This window comes from Lagopus muta, chromosome 17 (genome assembly GCF_023343835.1).
Source record: "Lagopus muta isolate bLagMut1 chromosome 17, bLagMut1 primary, whole genome shotgun sequence".
Classification (NCBI taxonomy): domain Eukaryota; kingdom Metazoa; phylum Chordata; class Aves; order Galliformes; family Phasianidae; genus Lagopus; species Lagopus muta.
The window spans coordinates 5,709,187-5,730,859 of NC_064449.1; the positions used below are offsets into that span (position 1 = coordinate 5,709,187).

The 21,673-nt window shown below is 51.6% G+C and overlaps 3 protein-coding genes across 9 annotated transcripts in view; all 3 read right to left on the reverse strand.

Moving 5' to 3' along the window:
* Positions 1-1,009: 1,009 nt before the first annotated feature.
* CRYBB2 (crystallin beta B2) lies at positions 1,010-3,190 on the reverse strand. Of its 2 annotated transcripts, none has more exons than XM_048964208.1 (6): positions 3,118-3,190; positions 2,671-2,745; positions 2,216-2,334; positions 1,909-2,041; positions 1,478-1,620; positions 1,010-1,250 (listed from the first exon to the last, which is right to left on the reverse strand). In XM_048964208.1, the coding sequence occupies exons 2-6, from the start codon at positions 2,722-2,724 to the stop codon at positions 1,082-1,084; spliced, it is 618 nt and encodes a 205-aa protein (XP_048820165.1). In that variant the 5' UTR covers positions 2,725-2,745; positions 3,118-3,190; the 3' UTR covers positions 1,010-1,081. The 2 variants fall into 2 exon arrangements, with proteins under 2 accessions (XP_048820165.1, XP_048820164.1); XM_048964207.1 differs by having other exon boundaries at positions 1,867-2,041.
* Positions 3,191-5,292: 2,102 nt separating this feature from the next.
* On the reverse strand, positions 5,293-7,192 carry CRYBB3 (crystallin beta B3). The gene is made up of 6 exons (XM_048964127.1): positions 7,012-7,192; positions 6,746-6,825; positions 5,992-6,110; positions 5,779-5,911; positions 5,562-5,704; positions 5,293-5,468 (listed from the first exon to the last, which is right to left on the reverse strand). The coding sequence occupies exons 2-6, from the start codon at positions 6,818-6,820 to the stop codon at positions 5,303-5,305; spliced, it is 636 nt and encodes a 211-aa protein (XP_048820084.1). The 5' UTR covers positions 6,821-6,825; positions 7,012-7,192; the 3' UTR covers positions 5,293-5,302.
* Positions 7,193-7,806: 614 nt separating this feature from the next.
* Positions 7,807-21,673, reverse strand: part of KIAA1671 (KIAA1671 ortholog) — a 46,813-nt gene continuing 32,946 nt past the window's right edge. For 5 of the 6 annotated variants that reach the window (XM_048964121.1, XM_048964123.1, XM_048964122.1 and 2 more), the window contains 7 exons: positions 16,027-16,145; positions 13,045-13,300; positions 12,148-12,322; positions 11,161-11,288; positions 10,914-11,044; positions 10,695-10,778; positions 7,807-10,111 (listed from right to left, as the gene is read on the reverse strand). In XM_048964121.1, coding sequence (XP_048820078.1) covers positions 10,700-10,778; positions 10,914-11,044; positions 11,161-11,288; positions 12,148-12,322; positions 13,045-13,300; positions 16,027-16,145 — 888 coding nt within the window. In that variant the 3' untranslated portion in view covers positions 7,807-10,111; positions 10,695-10,699. Of the gene's footprint in view, positions 10,112-10,694; positions 10,779-10,913; positions 11,045-11,160; positions 11,289-12,147; positions 12,323-13,044; positions 13,301-16,026; positions 16,146-19,311; positions 19,420-21,673 lie in introns of those variants that run through there. The other variant, XM_048964124.1, reaches the window with a different exon arrangement.

Here is a 21,673-nt window from a genome sequence, read left to right on the forward strand (position 1 = left end):
TTCCCCTCTTGCTGTTGTTGCCTTCCCTTGAGACCCCCTGTGTCTCCTCACCCCATTCTCACCGTGCCGTTTCCCCCCCCCCCCCCCGGATGCTGCAGTTTCCTGCTGACAGCCCCAACCCCGCTGCCGGGATGCGGCGGTGGCAGCAGCACATGGGCGGCATCCATGCGCTCATCAAACCCCCCATTTCTCCCAGCAGAAACTCACAGGGCTGGGATCGTTCTGATGTTTTTCCCTTGGCACAGATATCTGCAGGCAGCCGGTTCTGCCGAGGCGACGCAGCGAGGCGCTGCCAAGCACGATGCACAGCGGGGCTGACATTTCCGAGCAGCATTTGGTGGATGATTAATGCTGCACAGTGTGGAGCCGTGCCAGAGCCGGTAGTGAAGCGGGGCACAGGGGTGCAAAGCCCCACTTGTAAGGCCGACAGCCCCCGGTGCCACCATTTGGCTGCATTGGTGCCAAACCTGCAGCAGTGCATCCCCATGCACAGGGATGTGGCTGCAGTGCCTGTGCCTCCAGCAGACCCCATTGGTGCACATGTTTGGGTACAAGTGATGCACTCAACCCAGCGGTGCCACCCACCCTTGTATCCTGCACCTCTTGCTCCCAGGGCAACACAGAGCCACGGTGATGCTGCAGGGAGGAACCAAGCAGTGGAGCCGGCACTCAGCAGCTGCATTTGCTCAACTCAGAGTGCAAATGATTAAACCGTTATTTAGTTTTGTTAATGCTAAATTAGAGGCTTATTACGGGTTAAAGCAGTTATTAAGAAATGCTATTAAGCATCAACAGTGCTTAATAACTGCTTTATTAAACAGCTGTGCAGGCTGGACACCCACCCATAGCCATGCACCCTGCAGACCCCATGGTGATGTGAGCGTCTCCATGCCCACGGCCCACATGCAGGGAGGTGAGCACTGGGTGCCCACCAAGGAAGGGCCCAGACCAGCGACTTTGCAACTCCAAGCTTTATTCGGTTGCGGTGTGACTCACACGGAGGGAGATGGGAGGTGAGGCCTTGGGGGCAGCGGCAGATGGGGGCAGCGCTCGGCCCCCTGTGCCCGGCAGTGCAAGGGCTTCAGTTGGAGGGGTGGTAAGCGCCGCGCTGGTGCCACTGCATGTCCCGAATGCGCCGCACCGACTGGATCTGGGGGTGCTGGGCGCCAAACTCGGAGCTGTCTTTGTAGTCACCCTTCTCAAACAGGTACTGGTAGCCTCGGTAGCCAGGGTACTGATAGCCCACCCACCTGCGGGCAAGCACGAGGTGTGACTCAATGGCCACAGCATGGCCCAGTGGCCACAACACGACCCAATGGCCACAGCATGACCCACTGGCCATAACCCAACCCAATGGCCACAACACAACCAATGGCCACAACACGACCCGATGGCCACAACACAACCAATGGCCACAGGATGGCCATGGCGCAGTGCCACGTGGGCGCATCGTCCACTCCCCTCACCCCCTACTCACGTGCCACTCTGCACCCGCACGGAGGAGACCTTCTCCTGGTAGCCATGCGCATGGAAGCTGGGCACATCGTCGTCAATGATCTCAATTTTCTTGCCGGTGAAGCTGGGGTTTTCATACAGCACAATCTTGTGCTCCTGGCTGTCCTGCAGCGGGGAGAGCGGAGGTGGGGATCAGCACCACCAGCCCCAGGGCTGGGAAAGGGGCAAAGCTTGGGGCCGTGGGGAAACTGAGGCAAGGGGTCTCCCCGCCGCACCCCCCAGCAGCCGCCCTCCGCTCTCAGGGCACCACTCCCCATCCCAACCACCCCCCGGGGGTCCCTGAGGGCTGCCCCTCCGCCTGTGGGGCCGGGGAGGGCGGGGGAAGGCGGGGGAAGCCATCGGGCTGCAGACCTTGGTCTGGCGGGTGGGTAGTGGCTGTCGGGGTGCTCTCACCACTTTGATGGGTCTCAGGGAGGTGATGCTGTCGCTTCTCCGGCTGTTGGTCCAGGAGTCCCAGCGGGGGTACTCCCCCTTCTCAAACACAAACTGCTCACCCTTGCAGCTTGCCTGCTCGTAGCCCACCCAGCTGGAAGGGAGCAGAGGGGTGGGCTTCAAGGGGGGGCTGGGATGAGCCCCCTGCCATGCCCCCTCTTCTCCATGCTACGAAACACAACGAGCACTGCGGTGCAGGGGGAGCAGCCTCCATCTAAGGCAAACACAGGTACCCCTCTCCCAGGACCCCCCTCCCCCACCAACGTACGGTCCGGAGTGCACGAGGATGGAGCCCACTTTGTCCACACCGGCATCCTTCAGGTTGGGGCAGACACCACTGAGCTCATGGCAGCGGCCCTGGAAGTTCTCCTGCTCGAAGATCGCAATCTGCAGGAGAATGAGGCCATGAGAGCAGGGCATGGCCCACACTGACCCCAAAATAAGCACTGACCATAGAGCCCCCACCCTCACGGCACAGCCAACAGGGCGCATCCCCATGAGCCGCCAGCTCAGCACTGATTTCATGGTTCAGTGGGGCGGCAGGAGAGTGTGCATCACATCTGTGGGGATGGCAGGGGACTGGGAGCTGATCCTGGGTCCCTAGAATGCCTTGATCACAGAGAGGACCCCAAAGGGCAGAGCAGCCGCATGGTCACCCCAGCACTGGATCTGCAGTTGGAATGCCCAGAGGGGATTTGGGGTGTCCTGGCCCCGCAGACTGACCTTGGAGCTGGCGGGCTGCTGCTTGGAGGCCGGCATCTGGTGTTCGGAAGCCATGCTCAGCTGGGCGTGCTGCTTCTTCGGGGGGAAGCTCAGCATTAGCGGCTGCCACACTGTGCTTGTGGCCCCCGCTCCATGCCCACATCCACACCCCATACCCAGTGCTGAACCACGCTGAGCCCCATCCTGACTGTGTCCCCACTGTGCTGCTCGGGGGTCAAAGCCCCGTTCCCCATGGGGTGAGGGTCCCAGCGCGGAGCTGGGATGGGCCCTGTGCACCAAACAGCCACAAAGTGGGGCGGTTCTGGTCAAAAATTGTATGACTGACTTAGTGCCCAGCTTCGGGCAGCACTGCCCCTGGGTTGCCCGGTCCGTGGCTCCGGGTGAGAAGCTGCAAGACAGGCTGGAAACAAACCCAGAAAGGAGAGGACAAAAAGAGAGAATCCTTACCAGTGAGACCAGTACCGCCTGAGCCAGTGGAGGTCTGGGACCGAGGGGTGGAATTTATACCGCCTCGCAGCAGAACGATGCCCAGACTATTTACCAAATAGCTAGAGCATGATTCAAAGCGAGAATGCTGGATTAAACCCCAATGAAAACCTGGGTCAGCTGACCCGCCGGGCCATTGTCTCCCGAAACCCCAAGTCGAAGTTATTTCATTAGCTTTCACATTCGCCTCACCCGCTTTGTTGGGTTTGTTGGCAAGGAGATTTGGAGTTTGCATGCATCAGCCGAACGCATGCCAAGACCCAGAGCGGCCCTTGCGAACAAAGGCCCGGCAGCCCTGCTTCAGGAGTTTTGGAGCCAGGGAATTGATCCCCCCGACAAACCGCCGAACCGCTGCCGTCAGCACTTTCCTCGCTCAGTGCCAACTGGAGAGCTGGAGCGGCGAGCACCTGAGGCACCCATCCCCAGCCAGGGGATCCCCAGCCCTGTGCCAAGCGGGGTGAGCGCTGGGGGTCCTCCTGTAGCCCCAACCCTTTTTGGGGCCCCAGCAGTGACTCGGCGTGGGTTCCATCAGCACACGGGGACAAGGACACCATTGGATCGCCACTGGGCCGCATCCTGCAGCTCTGCACCTGCACGGCGCTGGCAGGATCCCACCTGTGACCAAGCCGTTTTCCTTGGTGACTCACGGTTCTGAGCCCCTCTCAGCAGCACACCCCTCCATTGCCCCATGTGGTGCACAGCATTAGCACAGAGGAGAGCAGCACTCCCAGAGCGTTCTGCAGGGCCTGCGCCCCCCACCTGCAGCTCCTCCTGCCCCAACATCATGGGAGGACCCTGGGGCTCTTCTGCCCCGGTATGTCCATCAGCACTCGCCCTGATGCACACAGGACGGCAGCACACAATCAGAGCATAGCATACGGCTCAGGAAGCACAAGCACCCTCATGGGGCCACACGGAGCTGTGACTGCAGGAAACTGCTTCACACCAGGGATGGCTTTTGGCAGCTCTGGTGTGTGATCCATTGATACAACAGACCCAGAGCAGGATCCTTCTCCATCCCCAATGCTAGGGACAGAGGCACACAGTGTGAAGGGTGGTCAGGTGCCCAGCTGCCATCACCATCCCCCACGAGGGTCCCCCAAGCCCAGGGTGAGGGCACATGGCGCAGCACCGAGCAGAGAATCATAAAAGTAGGTAAAGACCTTATCCAGTCCAACCCAAACCCACCCCCACCATGCCCACTAGCATGTCCCCATGTGTCCCAGACAACCACACACGTGGGGTGCTCAGGTAGCTGTGACCCATCCCTCATCCCTGTTTCCAGTCCCAGACATCACCACTACTTCCACACCCCATGCAGCTGCTCACAGTACCACCACCTGGGCACAAGTGCCAGGATGGGTCCTCCTCTAATTCTGGGGCTCACAGCAGGATCCAGCAGTTGGCCCCAAGGCTCTGCCCTGCTGCATGCCCCATCCGGGACAGCCTCATCCCAACACAGTGGGACCAGCAGGACAGGGTACAGGAGATGCCCAATGCACCTGGTTGGCACCAGGGCCACATGCACAGCCAAGGTCATGCCATGCCTGGCATCCCTGGTGGCTGCACCAGCACTGAGCTCACAGCATGGCACATGGCACAGAATGCATTTGCAACGAAAGGGGCTGCAGGGAAGTGTTGGGGAGATCAGCCTGGGAAGCAACAGCTCTGGATGTGACACAGTGCTGCAGTGTGTGGTGCAGGAGCAGCCCCAGGGATGAAGGATGCACAGGAGGCTGAGGGCTGTGCGAGGCGCTGGGGGTTATACATGGGGCACAGTCCAGCTGTGGGTCAGCCCCACTCTGGGTGCTGCACAGCGTATGAGCTGCCCACATGCCCAGCCGTGCTCCAGCCTTGGTCCCACTGTGCTCAGGGGCATCGCTCCCACGGCCCAGGCTTTGAGAAGGGAACAAACCCTTGGCAAGCGCCCCGAGACACAGCCCCGGGGCTGTTGGTTTTGGACGGCCGCAGCCTTTATGTAACACTGCACCCGCTCCGTGCGCCCCGGCTGCGCCCGCTTCCCACCCTGAGCACGCAGCGCCACAGCCTCAGCTCAGAGCTTTATTGAGGTTTTTGCACAAAGAACACCAAACCGATGGCACCGGCGGTAGCATCACCACCGCCCATCGCAGGGCCGGCACGACGCTCAGCTGTTCTCGAAGCAGCCACGCTGGTGCCACTGCTGGTCCCGCACGCGGCGCACCGACTGCATCAGGGGCTGGTTGGCATCCCACTCGTTCCAGTGCCGGTACTCGCCCTTCTCAAAGACGTGCTGGCGGCCCCGGTATCCCGGGTACTCATAGCCCACCCACCTGCGCATGGAAGCAGCGCTCAGTGGGGCCGTGGGGACAATTTGCTGTCCCCAGGACAGGAGAGCTGCCCCGTCCCACCGCTGTCACCCTTACGTTCCGTTCAGGGCCCGGACGCTGGCCACCCGGTCCTGGAAGCCGTGGGCCCACAGGCTGGGCACGTCGTCATCCACGATCTCCATCTTGCGCCCGGTGTAGCCAGCATTCTCAAAGAGGTGGATCTTGTGGTCAGGGCTGTCCTAAGAGGGACATGGGTTAGGGATAACCCCACGACCCCCTCCAGCCCTCTGTGCCCCCCACTGCCACTACTCACGATCTGGAGGGGGCGGAGGGACATGAGGCTGTCGCTGTTGTGGCTGTTGGACCAGGAGTCCCAGCGCGGGTAGTCACCCTTCTCCAGCACAAACTGCTCCCCGGCAAAGGCCTGCCGCTCAAAGCCCAGCCATCTGCAGGGCAGCACGTCAGCACTCCCCGCAGGGGGACATGGCCCAGGGTAGCTGTATCCCAGTCCCACCCCCCAACTTACGGGCCGGACTCCACCTGGATGGAGCCCACCTTCTCCAGAGCTTTCTCGACCACGTTGGGGAGCTCCTCGCTCAACTCACACCTGCGGCCCTGGAAGTTCTCCAGCTCATAGATGGTGATCTGGGGGTGCAGAAACAGCACCAGCTGCTGTGGGTGGCTGCGCATCCTGTGCCAGCACAGAGCTGAGCTGAGCACTCAGTCTTGGAGCCCGCCAGACCCACACGGATGTTAGCATCACATCCCCATGCCAGGGACAGCGCTCCACCGATGGTAGATCCGTGGCCCAGTGCTGGCTCCCACCAGTCCCACCACATCCCAGGCATGATCCAGCCCTGAGAAAGAGCTCATATTTGGGTATTTTCACCTCAAGCCCCATTGCCTCACACAGACTGCCATGCAGCGCTGAGGCAGATCCCCACCCTGGGGGGGTCCCAGCTGCAAGCCCCAGTCTGGGTCACGGGGTGGCACGCAGGATAGAGGTGACACCCACAGCTCTCAGCCCAAACCCACAAACAGCAGTTCATCACCGCCCGAGCAGAGAGCCGCAGCAGTGCTCCATCTCCTGGAGCTGCACACACTGCAGCCCAAGAGGAAAAATCACGGGGAGGTGACAAACACACCGGGACACAGCTGCTGCTGGTGGCTCTGATGGCACCGGCGCAGCCAGGGGCTTCACCACGTAGCACTCGGGTGCTGGTGACACCACAGTGACCAAGCACACGCACAGGCAGCGTGTCACCACCATCCCCGCATACCTTATAATTGCCACCGCGCTCACCAGCGCCCTCCCCAGTCACCATCTGCTCGGGGGGACTCTGCTGCTCGGTCATCGTGCCTGGAAAACCCAAATCGCGGCCGTTAACGCAGCATCGGCTTCAGGTGAGGCACCTGACCCTCCCCACTGCTACAGGGTTAATAGGAGCGGGATCCAAGCAAAGCCCCACGCGTGCCGTTCTGGTTAATTGCGGTTAATGACACCCCGCAGCGCCGCTCCTCGCCCCGGCCCGGCTGCGCCGCACACCTCTCCTGCTGTGTCCCGCGGCGATGCTCAGCTGCGGCCGCGCTATTTATGGGCTGCGTCTGCCCAGGGCAGCACTTTGCTCGGATGCTGATGCAGCAGCCGCGTCCGCTTGATTCCATCCGTGAGATTTCATCTCAATAGGGCGGGCGCGCGGCGCTGCATGGGAGCAGCGTTGGGATTTCTCCCGGCCGCCCCTTAAAAATGTGCCGCAGATTAACGTCGAAATCAGCGTCAGCACGTTCACGGAGCTTCTTGCCAGGAGCTCTGGAAAACTCTCCCCTCAGCAGCAAAAGGCAGGGCTGGGGCAGAGCACAAGCAAGCACCGTGCAGGGCACTGAAGCTGCTGGGGGCTGCTCACAGCATGGAGGCAAGGGCGAAGGCGCGCAGATCCCCAAACCCATCTTACAGCCTTGTTCCTGCCCCCAAAGCCATGTCCTCCCTCAAAGCCCACCTTTTCCCCCCTCTGTAATTCATGTGGATGAAGAAAAAGCGACCACTGCTGACTTGCTCCTGCTCAAAGAGGTCAAATCCATGAGAGAAACCACTTGCTCCTCCTTCCCAACACTTGTGCTCAGCTGGGGCAGAGCGGGACGCACACCATGGTTCCCTCCCAAGGCAGAGACTGGCTCACCCCCAATGGGACCACGATGGGCTGTGGGAGCCTGCCCTGGGATCACACCACAGCCCAACTGACTCATTAGGTGTCTCTAATTAACACAGAGCTGATGAACGCACCGCTTTAAGGGCACGTTCCCACCTCACCTGAACAGCAAACAGCGCGTGGCAACAGAAGCGTGTGAAGAAAAGAAACGTGTATGTAAAGTGTATTACAGTCTGTTCTGCCATTTATCACATAGGAACATGTTCATAGATCTTTTATTACAGTGAGAACCTGCAGAGAAGGAAGTAGGGATATTCAACTCTTATACAATGTAAAGAAATAGAGCAGAAAAGACACTTTCCCATTCAACACCATTCTAAAGATGCTTTTTAATTAGACATGTAAGCATTAAACATTTCTCAGTAGTAGGTTGAACTACTAAATACAGTCAGTTTCAGTGCATTGTCCAAGCAGACGTGGAAATGCATACGCATTTGTTCCCCAAACACAGAACCAAGGCTGTGGGCAAAGAATCTCTGCCTTCATCTGTCAGACCGTGGAGCAGCCAGCTCTCCAATGAGCGCTAACGCAACGCCGTCAGCCTGCTGAATTAAGCCTGCCTAAGTATCTGGTAAGCAGGGGGAATTTACCTGATTTCTAGATCCTTTTTAAAGTGGGACTGAGCTGGTGAACGCTGCCTGAAAAATTCCAACAGACGTGCGCACAAAGCTGACCTCAGATCTGCCTTTTCCACCACGATGTAACGAGAAGGGAAGAAAACGTGCAATTTGTTGAGAATCGGCTCCGGGCAGCTCTTGTGATTGACCCCATTTGAGCAGACATCCATGGCTCGGGGCTGGAAGGTCAGGCGGCGAGTTGGGAGGTGGAAGAGGCTTCAGATGGGACGGGGGCAACGGTGTGCAATGGGGCATGGCAGCAAGGAAGGGTTTTAATTAGAGAGCCGTGCTGATGAAGTGCGAGGAGCCGCTACTGCAAGCGGAGCTGGGCAGATGTGCAGATGGGCCCTGCGTGCTGCCGTGCCCATGAGCAGGGCGGCTCCTCCAGGAGGAGCAGTGGCACACGGGTTTGGCAGCGAGGGGCTCGGCAGGCAGCAGCACTGCTGTGGGAGCCCTGCTGGAATGGAAGCCTTCTGAGGAGCTGGGATGGTGGAGGAGAAAAGGAGGAAAAGTTCAGTGCTGGTGGCTGCGTCTGCAGGAGCGAAGGGCGCCCGGCAGCGGGGCTGGAGCAACAGGCGGCTCCTCCTACGGGCTGCTGAAAAGAGCACTTGATGGGGGAAAGGATCAGGTGTGCCCCGAAGGGCCATCGTGCCTGACAGCCAAACCTGCCTTCAAAACACGGAGACCCAGCGGCAGCCTGAGAGCCGCGTTACGCCTGAGGCCATCGGCGCGGCTGCCGGAACCTCAGCCTTAGCAAAAGAAGGACAAGGAAATCATCTGAGCCCGCAGCTCACAGTCAGGCCGTCCCACACAGTCGGCATAAAAACAGAACTTAAAACGGGTATTTACAGATCAACGGATAAAAACATGAAGTGGGATCATCCAAACTGCTGTGAAAGTGACGTTCGACAATCGACTGGAACCCTGATATGAGTAGAACATCCTCCCTCTTGTCTTCCTTTTTTTTTTGTTATAAAAAAACAGTATTTACATTCTTTTTTTATATATATATATGTATATATGTATATATATCTTTTTAAAGAGAACTGGTTGACGTTATTGCTTGATCCTTTTTTGTAGGAAAGACATTCCGATGAAGCAATTATCCCACATGCTGACAAAACACTGAATGCACCACTTCAAGGGTGACCCAAAATTAACAATTTGTTCATCTAAAAAAAAGAAAAGAAAAGAAAAAGAAAGAGATCCATCTGCCGGATCAGCAGAGCACACGGAAGTAGAAGCCAATCAAAAATACATTGTACAAAAAAAATCATCAAGTTTCCTTTTTCAGTATGGCAGTAAACATCATTTGTTCTTCCACTCTCACATTCCACAAACTTCCTTCTCAATAGGAGCTATTATTTTTTTTTCTAACCCCCCCAAAAAAGATAAATGTGATTAAAATCCTGATGTTCATAAACAAACACAAAGCCCAGCCTCACACCCATCTACCACAAGTCGGACTTTTCAGGTGCTGAGCATCCGGGTAGGAATGAAGTCTTTGTTCTACAGCGAGGGGACTTCTCCAGTGCACAGCACTCCTACACCAAACACGACAATCTTTCTGAAAGTCAGTGCTATGAACCACTGGTTCTTCTTCCAGGTAGCTCTAAAGTGACCATCCTCCCACATCCAGAAAGATACAGCTTTGTATTTGACTATGAATATTAAGCAGCTTTCTCCACAAAACAGGAAGGCACCATGCACATAGCAGTTGAGGCAGGAAGCAAACAGCAGCAACATGACGTGTGAATTTTAAGTTCAGATGAGTTAAGGCTTCTGTTAAACTTCTTTATCTTCTTCTAGCTAGAATCGCTATCTGAAAAGGAAAAAACAACACAGAAATTGTTGAAGTAAATGAATGAATGGTCAAGGAATATCATGGAATATAGGTTGGAAAAGACCACTAAGATCATCTGGTCCAACCACAACAGCAGTGAAGCACTTTTTAGCATCTGCAGTAGCAAAGACCCACAAATGTCTGTTTACTGGCGCAGTGTCATCGTGGTCTTGTCCTATTCAACGCACTGAACATCCAAGAGCTGCCCAGAATGCTGCTGAAAATCAGCATGCTCATATTGTGTACAAGTCTCACTTCATACAATCATAATCATGGAATCATAAAGGTTGGAAAAGACCTCTAAGGTCATCCAGCCCAGTGGCTGCCTTGCTGCTGGTCAATAGAAGCACCAGGGAATGGCAGCACAAATGGGCTGAGAGGTGTCAAAGCAAAACCGACTGCAGAGAACGAGTGTAAATAAATGTGTCCAGGAATGCAGTCTACTTTAATATTTACACTTACACAGCTGCTATACTGACACGGTAAGGAAATATTTTCCATATCTCTCTTGTCTTTGCATGCTTTCATTTAGCAAAGCCCCACTTTCAGCATCAGAAGATACCTTTATCAAACCTGATTCTCATAATGGCTCTGTCTCTTCTTTGATTTCAGCTCCTTAAGCCACTGAGGAGATTTTTCCTCTGACCTAGGATATAAAAACACACTCTTTAATAATGAAAATTCACCAATGAAACAAACCAAAAAAAAAAAGAATTACACAATTTTCTCCAGCCTCAGGAGCCCTCCTTGCATCTTTTTGACTCTGGTGGAAGTCTCTCACCTTTCCTCCTTCTCTACACTGGAGGGCAGTATTCTGCTACCAGTTCCAAGCTGTGGTTTAGGGGATTTGAACGGCTGAGCAGAACTTGGCTCACCAGGACTCTCAGATTCGTGTCTTTTCCGCAGCTGGGCCTAAAAAGTGAAAATAAAGAACAGGGGTCCTTCTTAAGGCAGCAGGAAGGCTGTGCAATGCAAAACCCATCACACATTTATAAACAAATGATCCAACAAACTGTGCCTTCACTCACCTTGAGAACAGAGTGGTCCATTCCTGGAAATATGGGAAGCCTCTGACCTTGCATAGCAGACAGTCTCCCAGAACGCAGTGTCTTTTCTTCCTCATCAGAATCCTCTTGTTGCATAGGTTTCTTCTCTTCTAATCAATTGTTTAAAAGAAAATATATATGTTCAGCAAGCTTTCCACCTCTAAGTTGTTCTAGAACTCTGCTTCTGTTCAAAAATGTATTAAGAATAATAGTAATGCACCACTGTAATGAGTTCAGTGCTCCAATGGAGCAACAATCACCCTGAACACTCAGCAACAGAAAGATTTCTTGCTGGCTGACAGAAGGGAACCAAAGGTACTCCTAAGTTAATGAATGTCGCTTTGTGGAGACCTGAGAGTGGCCCTTCAGTATCTAAAGGGGCTGTGAGAAAGAAGGGGATGGACTCTAAAGAGGATCTGTTGTGAAAGGACAAGGGGAAATGGTTTCAGACTTAAAGAGGGGAGATTTGAGAAGGATATAAGGAAGAAGTTTTGACACTGAGGGCAGTGAGGCACTGCACAGGGTGCCCAGAGAGCTGGTGCTGCCCCATCCCTGCACACAGCCACGCTCAGGGCACAGGGCTGTGAGCACTGCTGGAGCTGTGGGTGTCCCTGTGCACTGCAGGCAGTGGGAACAGACGGCCTTTGGGGGTCCCTTCGGACTCTAATGGCTCCACAACCCCTTCACTCATTATTTTCTCCACAAACAAGCTTGTCTTATGCCAGCTGCCACAACTAACAGAGATGGAAGCTCTCCTCCACTTCAGTCTTCGGTAGCTCATGGCATCAGAGCTCCCTCCAGGCTCCAAGGAACGGAGGGGAAGGCTCAATTCAGAGGATGGCCCAGAGGTGGCAGGAAGAAGCTACTGCTAGACTACAGTGCAACTCCGGGTGCATTCCAACATTGAGAAACTGCTGCCCTTGCAACCAAGTTGATTACACCTCATTATTTCAGACAGCTGAGGGATACCTGTGGAATCTTTAAACATCCACGCACTGCCCGATTCTTCCGTCAGTGAAAATCTGTTTTCATACTCCAGCCCTCTGCTTCTCCTCAGAGAGTGGGAAAGAGGAGCCCGATGGCGTCTCTTCTTGCTGAGCTGCACGCGGTTCTTCAGGGCACTGGAGTCCAGAACAGTGGTTTGCTATAAAGAGAAACAAACCAGACTGAAAATAAAAGCCACCCCCTGCATAACGGCTCCCCACCCCATTTGCACCAAACCCTACAGTTCAACTAAATGATATATATTTGCCTGATCATTATTCTTCTTGCATGAAGCTATATTAAAGAGAATTAATGATGAGGAGATGCTGCATTGTGGCTAACTGGGTGCAACGCTGGGCCTTTGATCTCTCTTGGCTGTGGACATCTGATCTGCATGAATTAGGTTCACTAAATGAATTAATAAACGGCATTTGGGTTGCTGAAGTGTTTTATGAATGCGGGCCTTGCTAGCTAGTAACAGCTGATGGCCAAGAGGGAGACTGGGATCTAAAAAGGACAACTAGACTAAGTCCTGGTGTAGCAGAGGGCTGTAATTTAATTTAACATGATGACAGATTGCCATCCGTTGAAATTCCACGCCACCTTACCAGCAACAAGTAGACCACAAGTGAAGCAGCATGGCATTGAAAAAAAGCATTACCTCCTCAATCCATAAGAAAGTTATTAATAAACATCTTTAGCTATAGCCTTCACCCTTAGCCTTTTCCAAATGAGAAGTTAGCTGGAAAAATTCATTACGATAAAGAAAAGGCAGAAGACAGAGGGCAAAGTCTGCAGAAGGGAACGCTTTGTGGTGGCTGGTGCTGGCAGCAGTACAGCTAACGGAGAAGGAGAGCTTGCCTTTTCCTCACAATAGCTTACATCAATGAAGGAGAAGTCAGTGGTCTTTCCATCAGGATAGGCATCTCCTGGAGGAGGTAACTCAGTCCCATCCGTAGAGTCTATGTCAGTGCTGGATCGGTCCAGACTTGTGCTCCTTTGGTCTTTAGAGAAGTCACAGCGGTCAGCCAGGGAGGTGGGCTCTGTTTGAGAGGACAGGGATGACGGCTGGCTGTTTGGTGGCTGCTTTCTCGTGGAAATGACATCATTTTCTGATGAAGGAGATTCAGGCACAAAGCTGTGGGTGAAGAAAATGAAATCTATGAGACTTCAGGGTGGACAAACACACGCAAGGACACTCTGCATCACACATTAACAGTCACGAGGTAACCTAACACACAGGAATCCAAACACACTTTTTGAACAATAGACCTCAGTGTGTGAGACCAACCGAGGCCATGGAAATCCTGGAAGGGAAGCACTCAGGAGCCCGCTGCTGAACAGCCACCACCACCAACCACTGGGACGTGAGATAATTTCCAGCCTGGCACAGGGAATGCTGCACAGAGCGTTCCAGCTCGTGGGTGGTGAATGCCGCTTCCCTCCTCCAGCAGTGGGCCCTGAGATAATTAAGGAACGGTACTAATGAGCTCCAGGGGAAAGCTTGGTCTGGCATTCTTTACCTGAAATGGTATTTGCTATCTGCAGCATTAGTGGATCTAAATATCCACCGAAATACAGAATAATGTAGAGAAAAGGAGATGCAATCCGGAGGCATAACACCTCTCACAGAAATGCATGAGAGCTGTGTTAAAGGACCCTCCCTGATCTCACACCTCCACAAAGCCTCTCCCCTTTGGCAGCCCAGCACTTCAGCTGGTGCAACTCAGTGCAGAGCTCACCCTGAAAATCCATGGGAGAATGCAAGGAGAAACACAGCTCCTCTCACTGAACCTGCACTGCTTGGTGGTTTCTAATTCATCCCCTCTCCTATGGGCTCTCTTTGCACAGCTCCATCACACACTGCAGCACAGCAAGGAGAAACAGCACCATCAGTTCTGCACAGCGGGCTCCTCCAGCTGATTAGCAAATTAGGGGAAAAACTTCCTTTGGAACAATGGTCAAATACTGTAATGTAAAGAATGCTTCCAGCTCTCATTACGGAGAGGCATTACGTATCTTTTTCTACTGCTTGATTAAGATTTCACATTTTATGAATATACCCAGATATATTGCTTTGAGTACATTACCAACACTTGCAAATACTCGCTCTATGAAAATCTTTCGCGTGCGATCTAAAAAGCCACTTCCCATAAAAGTTAATTGTTTTTCCTTATGAAGTCTGTTTCAATCTGTAACCGAGGATTTTCTATGACATCAGTTTGGAAATGCTCACTCGACTGCTTGAGAAAATAGCACTATCTTGTAGATAGGCTAATCAGGAACCCAATTCCTGCCTCCAAGTCCAACCATGCCCCTCCATTCCAAGCAGCTTTTTGCAGCGAGCCCAGAGCAGCCCCAATGCCTGCTCCACAGTGACTCAGCCCTGGGTGACAATGATCCTTCCTCCCCCTCCAAGCAGCTCATTGAGCAGCAGGGCCATGTATATCCTGTTGCCATGTAGTCATGGTTTATTTTGAAATTCCCTTCCTCTCAGAGAAAATGAGTTCATATGCAGATGCATCAATGAAATGCTCCTAAGGGGGATAAAATGATCCCCTTCGTGGCTCCAGGACTGGAAAATGCCAGAAGGTGGAAGCTTCAAGCAGAGCTGTAGGCATCGTTACACGGTACAGGAATTAAAAACTAAACATTTGCTACAGAGGAAACAAAATGCCAGGATGTGAGGATGGAGAGTTCAATACTTTAATAAACCAAGCATTTTCTCTGCTGCTTTTCTAATCCTTCAAGTGTGAAATAGCTGTCTCTTCAGGAGCTGAGAGAAGCACCTTGGTTAAGAAACTGATTTCCAAAAACACCTACAAGGTACTAAAATCACAGTTCATTTTACAGAAAAGCTGGATGCTGGCATGTCACTCTGTCAGCTGAAAGCTCCCCTTGACTTCATATGCGATAATATTTATATATATATATATATATATTTATAACTCAGAGTTCTCAAGTGTAAAATACACAAAGTAGAATTAATACCTGCTGTAAGAGTTCAACGAAACAGCATCAAAAAAGAGCAGGAAAAACGCTATTTCCACATTATCTTGAGCAGAGGAGACATTGGCTTGAGCAGGACAGAATCACAGAATGGCTGGGTTGGAAGGGGCCTTAAAGATCAGAGTCACGGAATCACAGCATGGTTGGGTTATAAGGGGCCTTAAAGATCACAGAATCATGGAATCACAGCATGGCTGAGTTGGAAGGGACCTCTGAGCTCCCCCAATCCCTGCCATAGGCTGGTTGCCCCCACCAAAGCCCAAAACTGCTCACACAGCCTGCCCAACCATGGTCAGACCACATCCTTACCTACCTGATGGGAAAAAAGTGGACAGTTACAGCAGAACCTCTGCCCATCCCCAGCTCTACCCATCAGACCCACATATCACACAAGTAGGTAATCACATTCTAAACATGCAACTATACATTTCTAATTGCAATTAAAGAAACAAATGCAATGTAAAACTACGCTACCTTAGTTAAAGCCGATCATCGAGAAAATAACTTTTCCCATATCTTCTATCATTTCAGCACTAGAAAATACCATTCTGCTTGTGTGTTTCATGCACCAGCAGACTTGTTAGATCTATTCCAGTCGAAGCTGTTTTTGCCATTGCCTATAAAAGTGGTGCTACTGCTTTCTCCCTGGGGGTGGCACTTAAATTCATTGCTGCTGGCGGACACCTGCGAAATATTTCTTCACCTATAGACTAAAGAAACCTTACACCCACTGCAACAGGAGCGTGCAACTTTAGAAAACCATACATGTGCACAAGCACACTTGAGTGCTTGCAGCAAAAACCAGAAGGATGGGTGCTTCTCATGAAGCAGCCCAGGCAGGACGATGGTGCTCACCTGTCCCCGCTGCGCCGCTGCTCGCTCCAGGTGCCATACTGGCTGTCGGGCTCCTGCACCAACGTGTCTGTGTCCTTGGCTTCAGGGGGCTGTCTTGTGAAGCATTGCTTCAGCTGGTCCTGCAACAGAGCAAATGAAACCCACCATTATTCCTTCATCCCTGGGATGAACGGCTTCGGTTTTATTTCCCGCTGTGGTTTCGAATCGATTGATTCCACTTGAAGGTAGAAAAAAGGCTGTGAGCTCCAAACCACAGCTCTCTACAACATGAGCACCGATCTCCTGGCCAAACAACCCATTCTAAAGGTAGAAACCAGCTAGTTTGTTTTAGCAACTCTTATCTCACCCATGCAACAACAGGAGTTCTGCACAGAGCCCCCCAAGCACACAGGGGAAACGTCAGCTCCATTGATGTTTAAAGCTTGCTAGCTTTAAAAAGCGCTTTCATTTTCGAACACTTCCTTTGGAAGACCTTCAAAATAAAAACCATCAATAAATAAATAAGCAGAAGGCCAGACACTAGAAAGCCCTTGGCAAATGGATGGTTGTTACTGGAAAGTTTAAATACAGCACAGAAAGTAGGGCAGATTGCAAAGTTGGTGGGTCGTTTTTCCTTCGCTGCATTCTACTTTGACCTTTCATACCTGAAGGAATTATCTGATGAAGGCAGGAGATGCATGAAATAAAAAGGGGATCAGTGCATCCGAGGACCATTCCCTTTTGGGGACAGAAGTGGGCCAGCTGCTGCTGCTGGCACCTTCGATTTGCAGCAGACTGATGTTCCTGTGCACCAAAACGTAGCAGTGCTGTACCTTTCGCTTTGCATCTGCATGGAGAGGAGCACTGAAGTAGAGTTACCCAAACACATCCGTTGCCCTGCATGGACACAAACACAGCTCTTGGTGCCATACCAGCCGTGTGGTTTCTTGTGCCATCACTTCTGTGGATCTGAAGAATGCTGCTCTGAGGCTGACGATTCAGGATAGCTAAGCAGCACAGGCAGGAGCTACTCAAGAAGTTCTGTAATGCTTGCATCTTTGGGAGCAAATGCCTGCATCTTTTTTTTTTTCCTTATTCCCTCAAGTGTACCATCAGCAATTGCCATTTTCTAGTCCTACTGCTGCTATTTGCTGCTGACAAAGTGGTCTGTTTTAACACCAAGTGAAATAAGGCAATAAAAGGCTCAGCTACTTGTTCCAATATTAAAAAGCACCATTGCCAGACAATTCTCAGCCTGCAAAACTCAAGGTGCCCATTTGGGGAGTTACACAAAATTCCTTGCTTTCAGATGTCCCCACGTCTCGTAGCTCATTGGATGTAATTCTTAACCTCCATTTCTCCATATGCCCATGGATGGACAGATGCAAGCTGAACTCCTCCACTTTTCCATCCATCCCCACCTGCAGCAAGGTGCTTCCCCTGGCACTCAGATGTCTGGCAGAAGAAATTGCCTTGTTGCTCTTAGAAACCACACAGTGTTTCCTCTCCCTTGGCACGGGCACGTGGTTGGGTTCCTACAAACTCTCCTTGCAGGCCCTGTGTGGGACAGAACCAACACTCCCTTAACAGACATGAGCCCTCAGGGCACACATTGCCCACTGTTTATAAAAACCACTGTGTTATCACTAAAATGGTGGCTGTAAGGAGAAAACATGCACAGCCCAGATAATAGCACCATCCCAGCAGCAGCAGGAAAGGCATTCAGACAGAATGCTGCTCAACTGAAGGTTCTCTCAGAGCTCTACGTGTGTATTGGTTCATGGCTGAAATGCTTTTAGACAGGAGTGATTCCAAATTAGATCATACAGATACATTTGCTTCTGCTGGCATTACCATTTCCCCTGGAACAGCTCAGCGCTCCTGACAAAGAGCATGAATGGAAACAGCACCAAAAGCTTTAAAACACGACAGCGTAGGGAACATAACACAGCAGTCCTGGATGCACAAGTGATGCTCTTTGGGTCTGCCACCAGCCCAGTCCATCACACAGCTCGCAGTGCCCCGTGCCATTCACTCACACAGACACAGCAGAACAAACCTGTGCTGGACAGGGTTGGTTTGTTTTTCATGTGAGATAATTATTAACGTGATGAAGTTGTGCAGGTGGCCCGTTCCTTCTTTGTTTTATCCCTCAGAACAGAACAAGCTCAAAAGGTCGAAGCGTGCACAACCAGAGCCAGACACTAAAAGGACCTCAAGAAACAGAGCATCATCCACAAAAAGAGGCATTTCAAAAGGAAAAGGCAATTAAAAAAGGGCTCTGGCCTCTTCTTCACACACAACATAAACCCAAGTGAAGAATTCCCTTACTTACCGTCACAGAAAGCACACACGGAAGGTGGCCCCAATCAAACACCACTCTCCATCCAGTACTCAAATGCAGTAATTCCCCACGATTGGATCAATTTAATCATTCCACCAACAGTAGCCATGATAAACACAACGCAATTTTCAGATGGAGCAGAACAGCAGAGTCGGACACTGACTCACAACTCGCTCTACTCCATCTACAAGCAGAAGTTATGATTAAAGCTCTTTCAGGACTCTCTTGGAATTAAGCTGCTTTGGCAATAATCCAGGATTGATTATTCCTGCAATTTCCAGTTCCTGAAAATGATGTGCACACAATATTGCTCCTGCCAGTGCAAAAATTTACCATAACTGAGAACGAACGCATATATTTATGTGAAGAACTCTTCTGCACTGCTGTGAAATAAAGACTTGGCGCACGAGGAGCAGCAGTTGACAGAGATCTCACAAGGTAGAATCTGCACAGACAGCTTCAAAAATAATCTTTGTTTGCTATAGAGACTGAGACATCAGACAGCCAAATGACACCCTGCAGCTTGACGTTCAAACAGGAGAAGCTAAACTCTACTGGAAGAGTGGATCTGAATAGATAACTGCACAAAGGAATGGAGTTTGGACCATCCGCTCTACCAGCACAAAATTCACAGTTTTGCCAGCCTCTTGAAAGGTTTTTTTGGGTGTATATTTATACACACATACAGACACACACTGATAAAATACATTAAAAGAAAACAAAATAAAAGCACTGGTTGGCCTTAGAAACTATGCAATATTGGATAGGATAGGAGTGGGGGAAGGGGGGATGGGATGGGGGCAGCGTGAGCTGGTGGTTGGCACCCAAGCCAAAGCAGGAGGTTGGACTGGGTGATCTCTAAGCTCCCCTGCAACTTAAGCCATCCTGCAATTCTGCAACCTGGATATTTTCACTTCCAAAGCACCGGAGCAGCAGTGCAGAGGGATGCCATGGCTACTTACTATCCGGCGGATGAGCGCTGCCCACAGGGAGAAGGTCATGGCTGGGACCAGGCTCGGTGCCGTGGGGCACTGGGTCCCATGGAGCAGCACCCGCTGCCGCCCGCCCCACCCGGCCCTGTGGTCACAGATAGCAGTTCCAGGAACTGCAGCTTTCTCTCCGAGAAGCTGAAGGAGCTCCAACTCCACCCGCGTGCATGGATACGCAGAGCTGCCCTCCTCAGCCCCAAACGCTGCGAAGCAATGGAAAATCCTCAAAGAAACACTGGAGTATTGACAGAAGTAATGGGATGAATCCATCTCAGAGTCTTTGCATCCCTGCACAGGGCAGTCCCAGCTTTCCATGGCCCCCATCCAGAGCTTTGCAAAGGACCCCTGTGACCCTGCGCAACGATTTCCAGCCACAGCTTCTGCACAGCTGCAATCCATCACTCCTTCCACTGAGGATTCCAAAGGCGATTTGGAGTTTGTCATGCTCTGTGCCCTGAAAATAGAGCTGCTGGGACTCGCTGTGAACTCACCACCACCCACCACGTGGTCTCTGCACAAGGCTCCAGCACTGCAAGGGACGAGCCGGAGCACACTGATTTGATGCTGTTATGGTAGGAAGTGAATCTATTTGCTTTTTTTTGACAAGCTGCATGCTTGAAATCAACACCTCCCACTTGGAATGCTGTTATCTCACAGCTCTGCTGCACAGTTAAGGCTTTTCCAAGCAAGACGCAATTTTAAACCTCAAACAAACAATCTTGGGAAATAGGGCTCCCCAGTTTGAAGTCTAGGATTTAAGATGCACACAGAGCAGTGGGATTTCCTGCCAGCAAATGAATATCTGGAAATGGTGCACCGCTCGTTTGAACAAAAATTCCATACAACCTAGAAGCTGCTTGCATCATCTCCTTGCAACAAGCCTGAGGAACACCAGAGAGCTGAGCTGAAGTGATTATTACTGTCAAAACAAGTCGGGAACAACCGAGGCACTCAGCTCAGCACCCACCGCTGTGGTTGCATGGCCCTCATTTGCACTGCCAGCCACATTCATGGCCCATTAAACTGAAGAGAAGTTATTAAGAATGAAAAAGCATGAGCTGGCCCTCGTATCTTCGTTAATTAAACAGAACAGCTCTCCTCCTCCCCCGAGCCCCAAGCTACACAAACACTCCTTTCTGAAAGCCCACTTCCTACAACTTCCTTCTCGCTGCCACAATAGCTGTCTGCAAATTGAACAATAAATGGACAGGACACAAAGTATTTTTGAGAACGATTTGTTGGGTTTCCAGGGAATACTGAGGCCAAATAGGTCTGTAGCAAAACAGTAGAGCTCAGAACAAGAATGCCAGCATGCATTTGGTTCTTTTGCTTCAGCAAAAGATACTCAGGGCACAGGACCTCGGGTAAAACCAAAGTGCTTGGTGCAGATGAATGCTCTCCAGAATACAAAAGAAAAAAATTGCCATACTTTTACAGCAGCATAAAGGCATAGCTAAGGAACTGAGAGTATTAACCACAGGTTTTATATGATGGCACATCAATGATGTAATCCCCAGGCTTCTGAAGTGTTCAACTTTTATGACCTCCAGCAAGGAAATAACCAACTACACCAACTCCTTTCCAGCGCTGACAGTTCTCTCAGTGCCCAAGAGCCTCCTGCACAGCCCAGAAGCATGGTGGTGATTTATCCACAAGCCCTTTCCCAGATGCAAAGCTTGCAGGAGCGACATAATATTAAATAAGGAGCCTACTTGCCAGCTTGCCCTCATTTAAGAACTTAGAATCACAGAATGGTTTGAGTTGGAAGGGGCCTCAAACATCACCCAGTTTCAATCCCACTGCAGTGGCACATTGAAGAGCACAACAGCACCAACTCCCCACTCATACAAGGGCTAAGTGACCTTAAGTTGGAGCACAGGAGCTGCTCACAAGCTGAGCTAAATGCATGCACAAAGCCAAGCATGTGCCAAAAGAATGGCAGCTCCGCTGCTGCCTTCAGCAAGTTTGCTGGAAAGGTGACCCCACACCCCAGGGCTCCCTGCTCTGCAGAGCAAGAAGCACAGTTGCCCTCTGCAGGTTCCCCATTCCCATTTTGCAGTCCCATCCATTTCACTTGTTTAAACAAGTTTTGCATTCGGGTGGTTCTAATAAATCCAATGTATCAACTTCAATACAAATGTCACCATGCTAACAGTGTAACAATGGTTACCAAATATTTTCCTCCTCGTTCTTTTGTGCTCACCTGACAATATTCCAGCGCAGCCAAAAAGGAGATTAGCAGAAAGCTGGGCCAAAAAAGCAGCAGAGCTGATAAAAGCAATGCTGGAAACGGCCCCATTGCCTGATGCCACACCTGCCCCAGGAATGTGGCTTT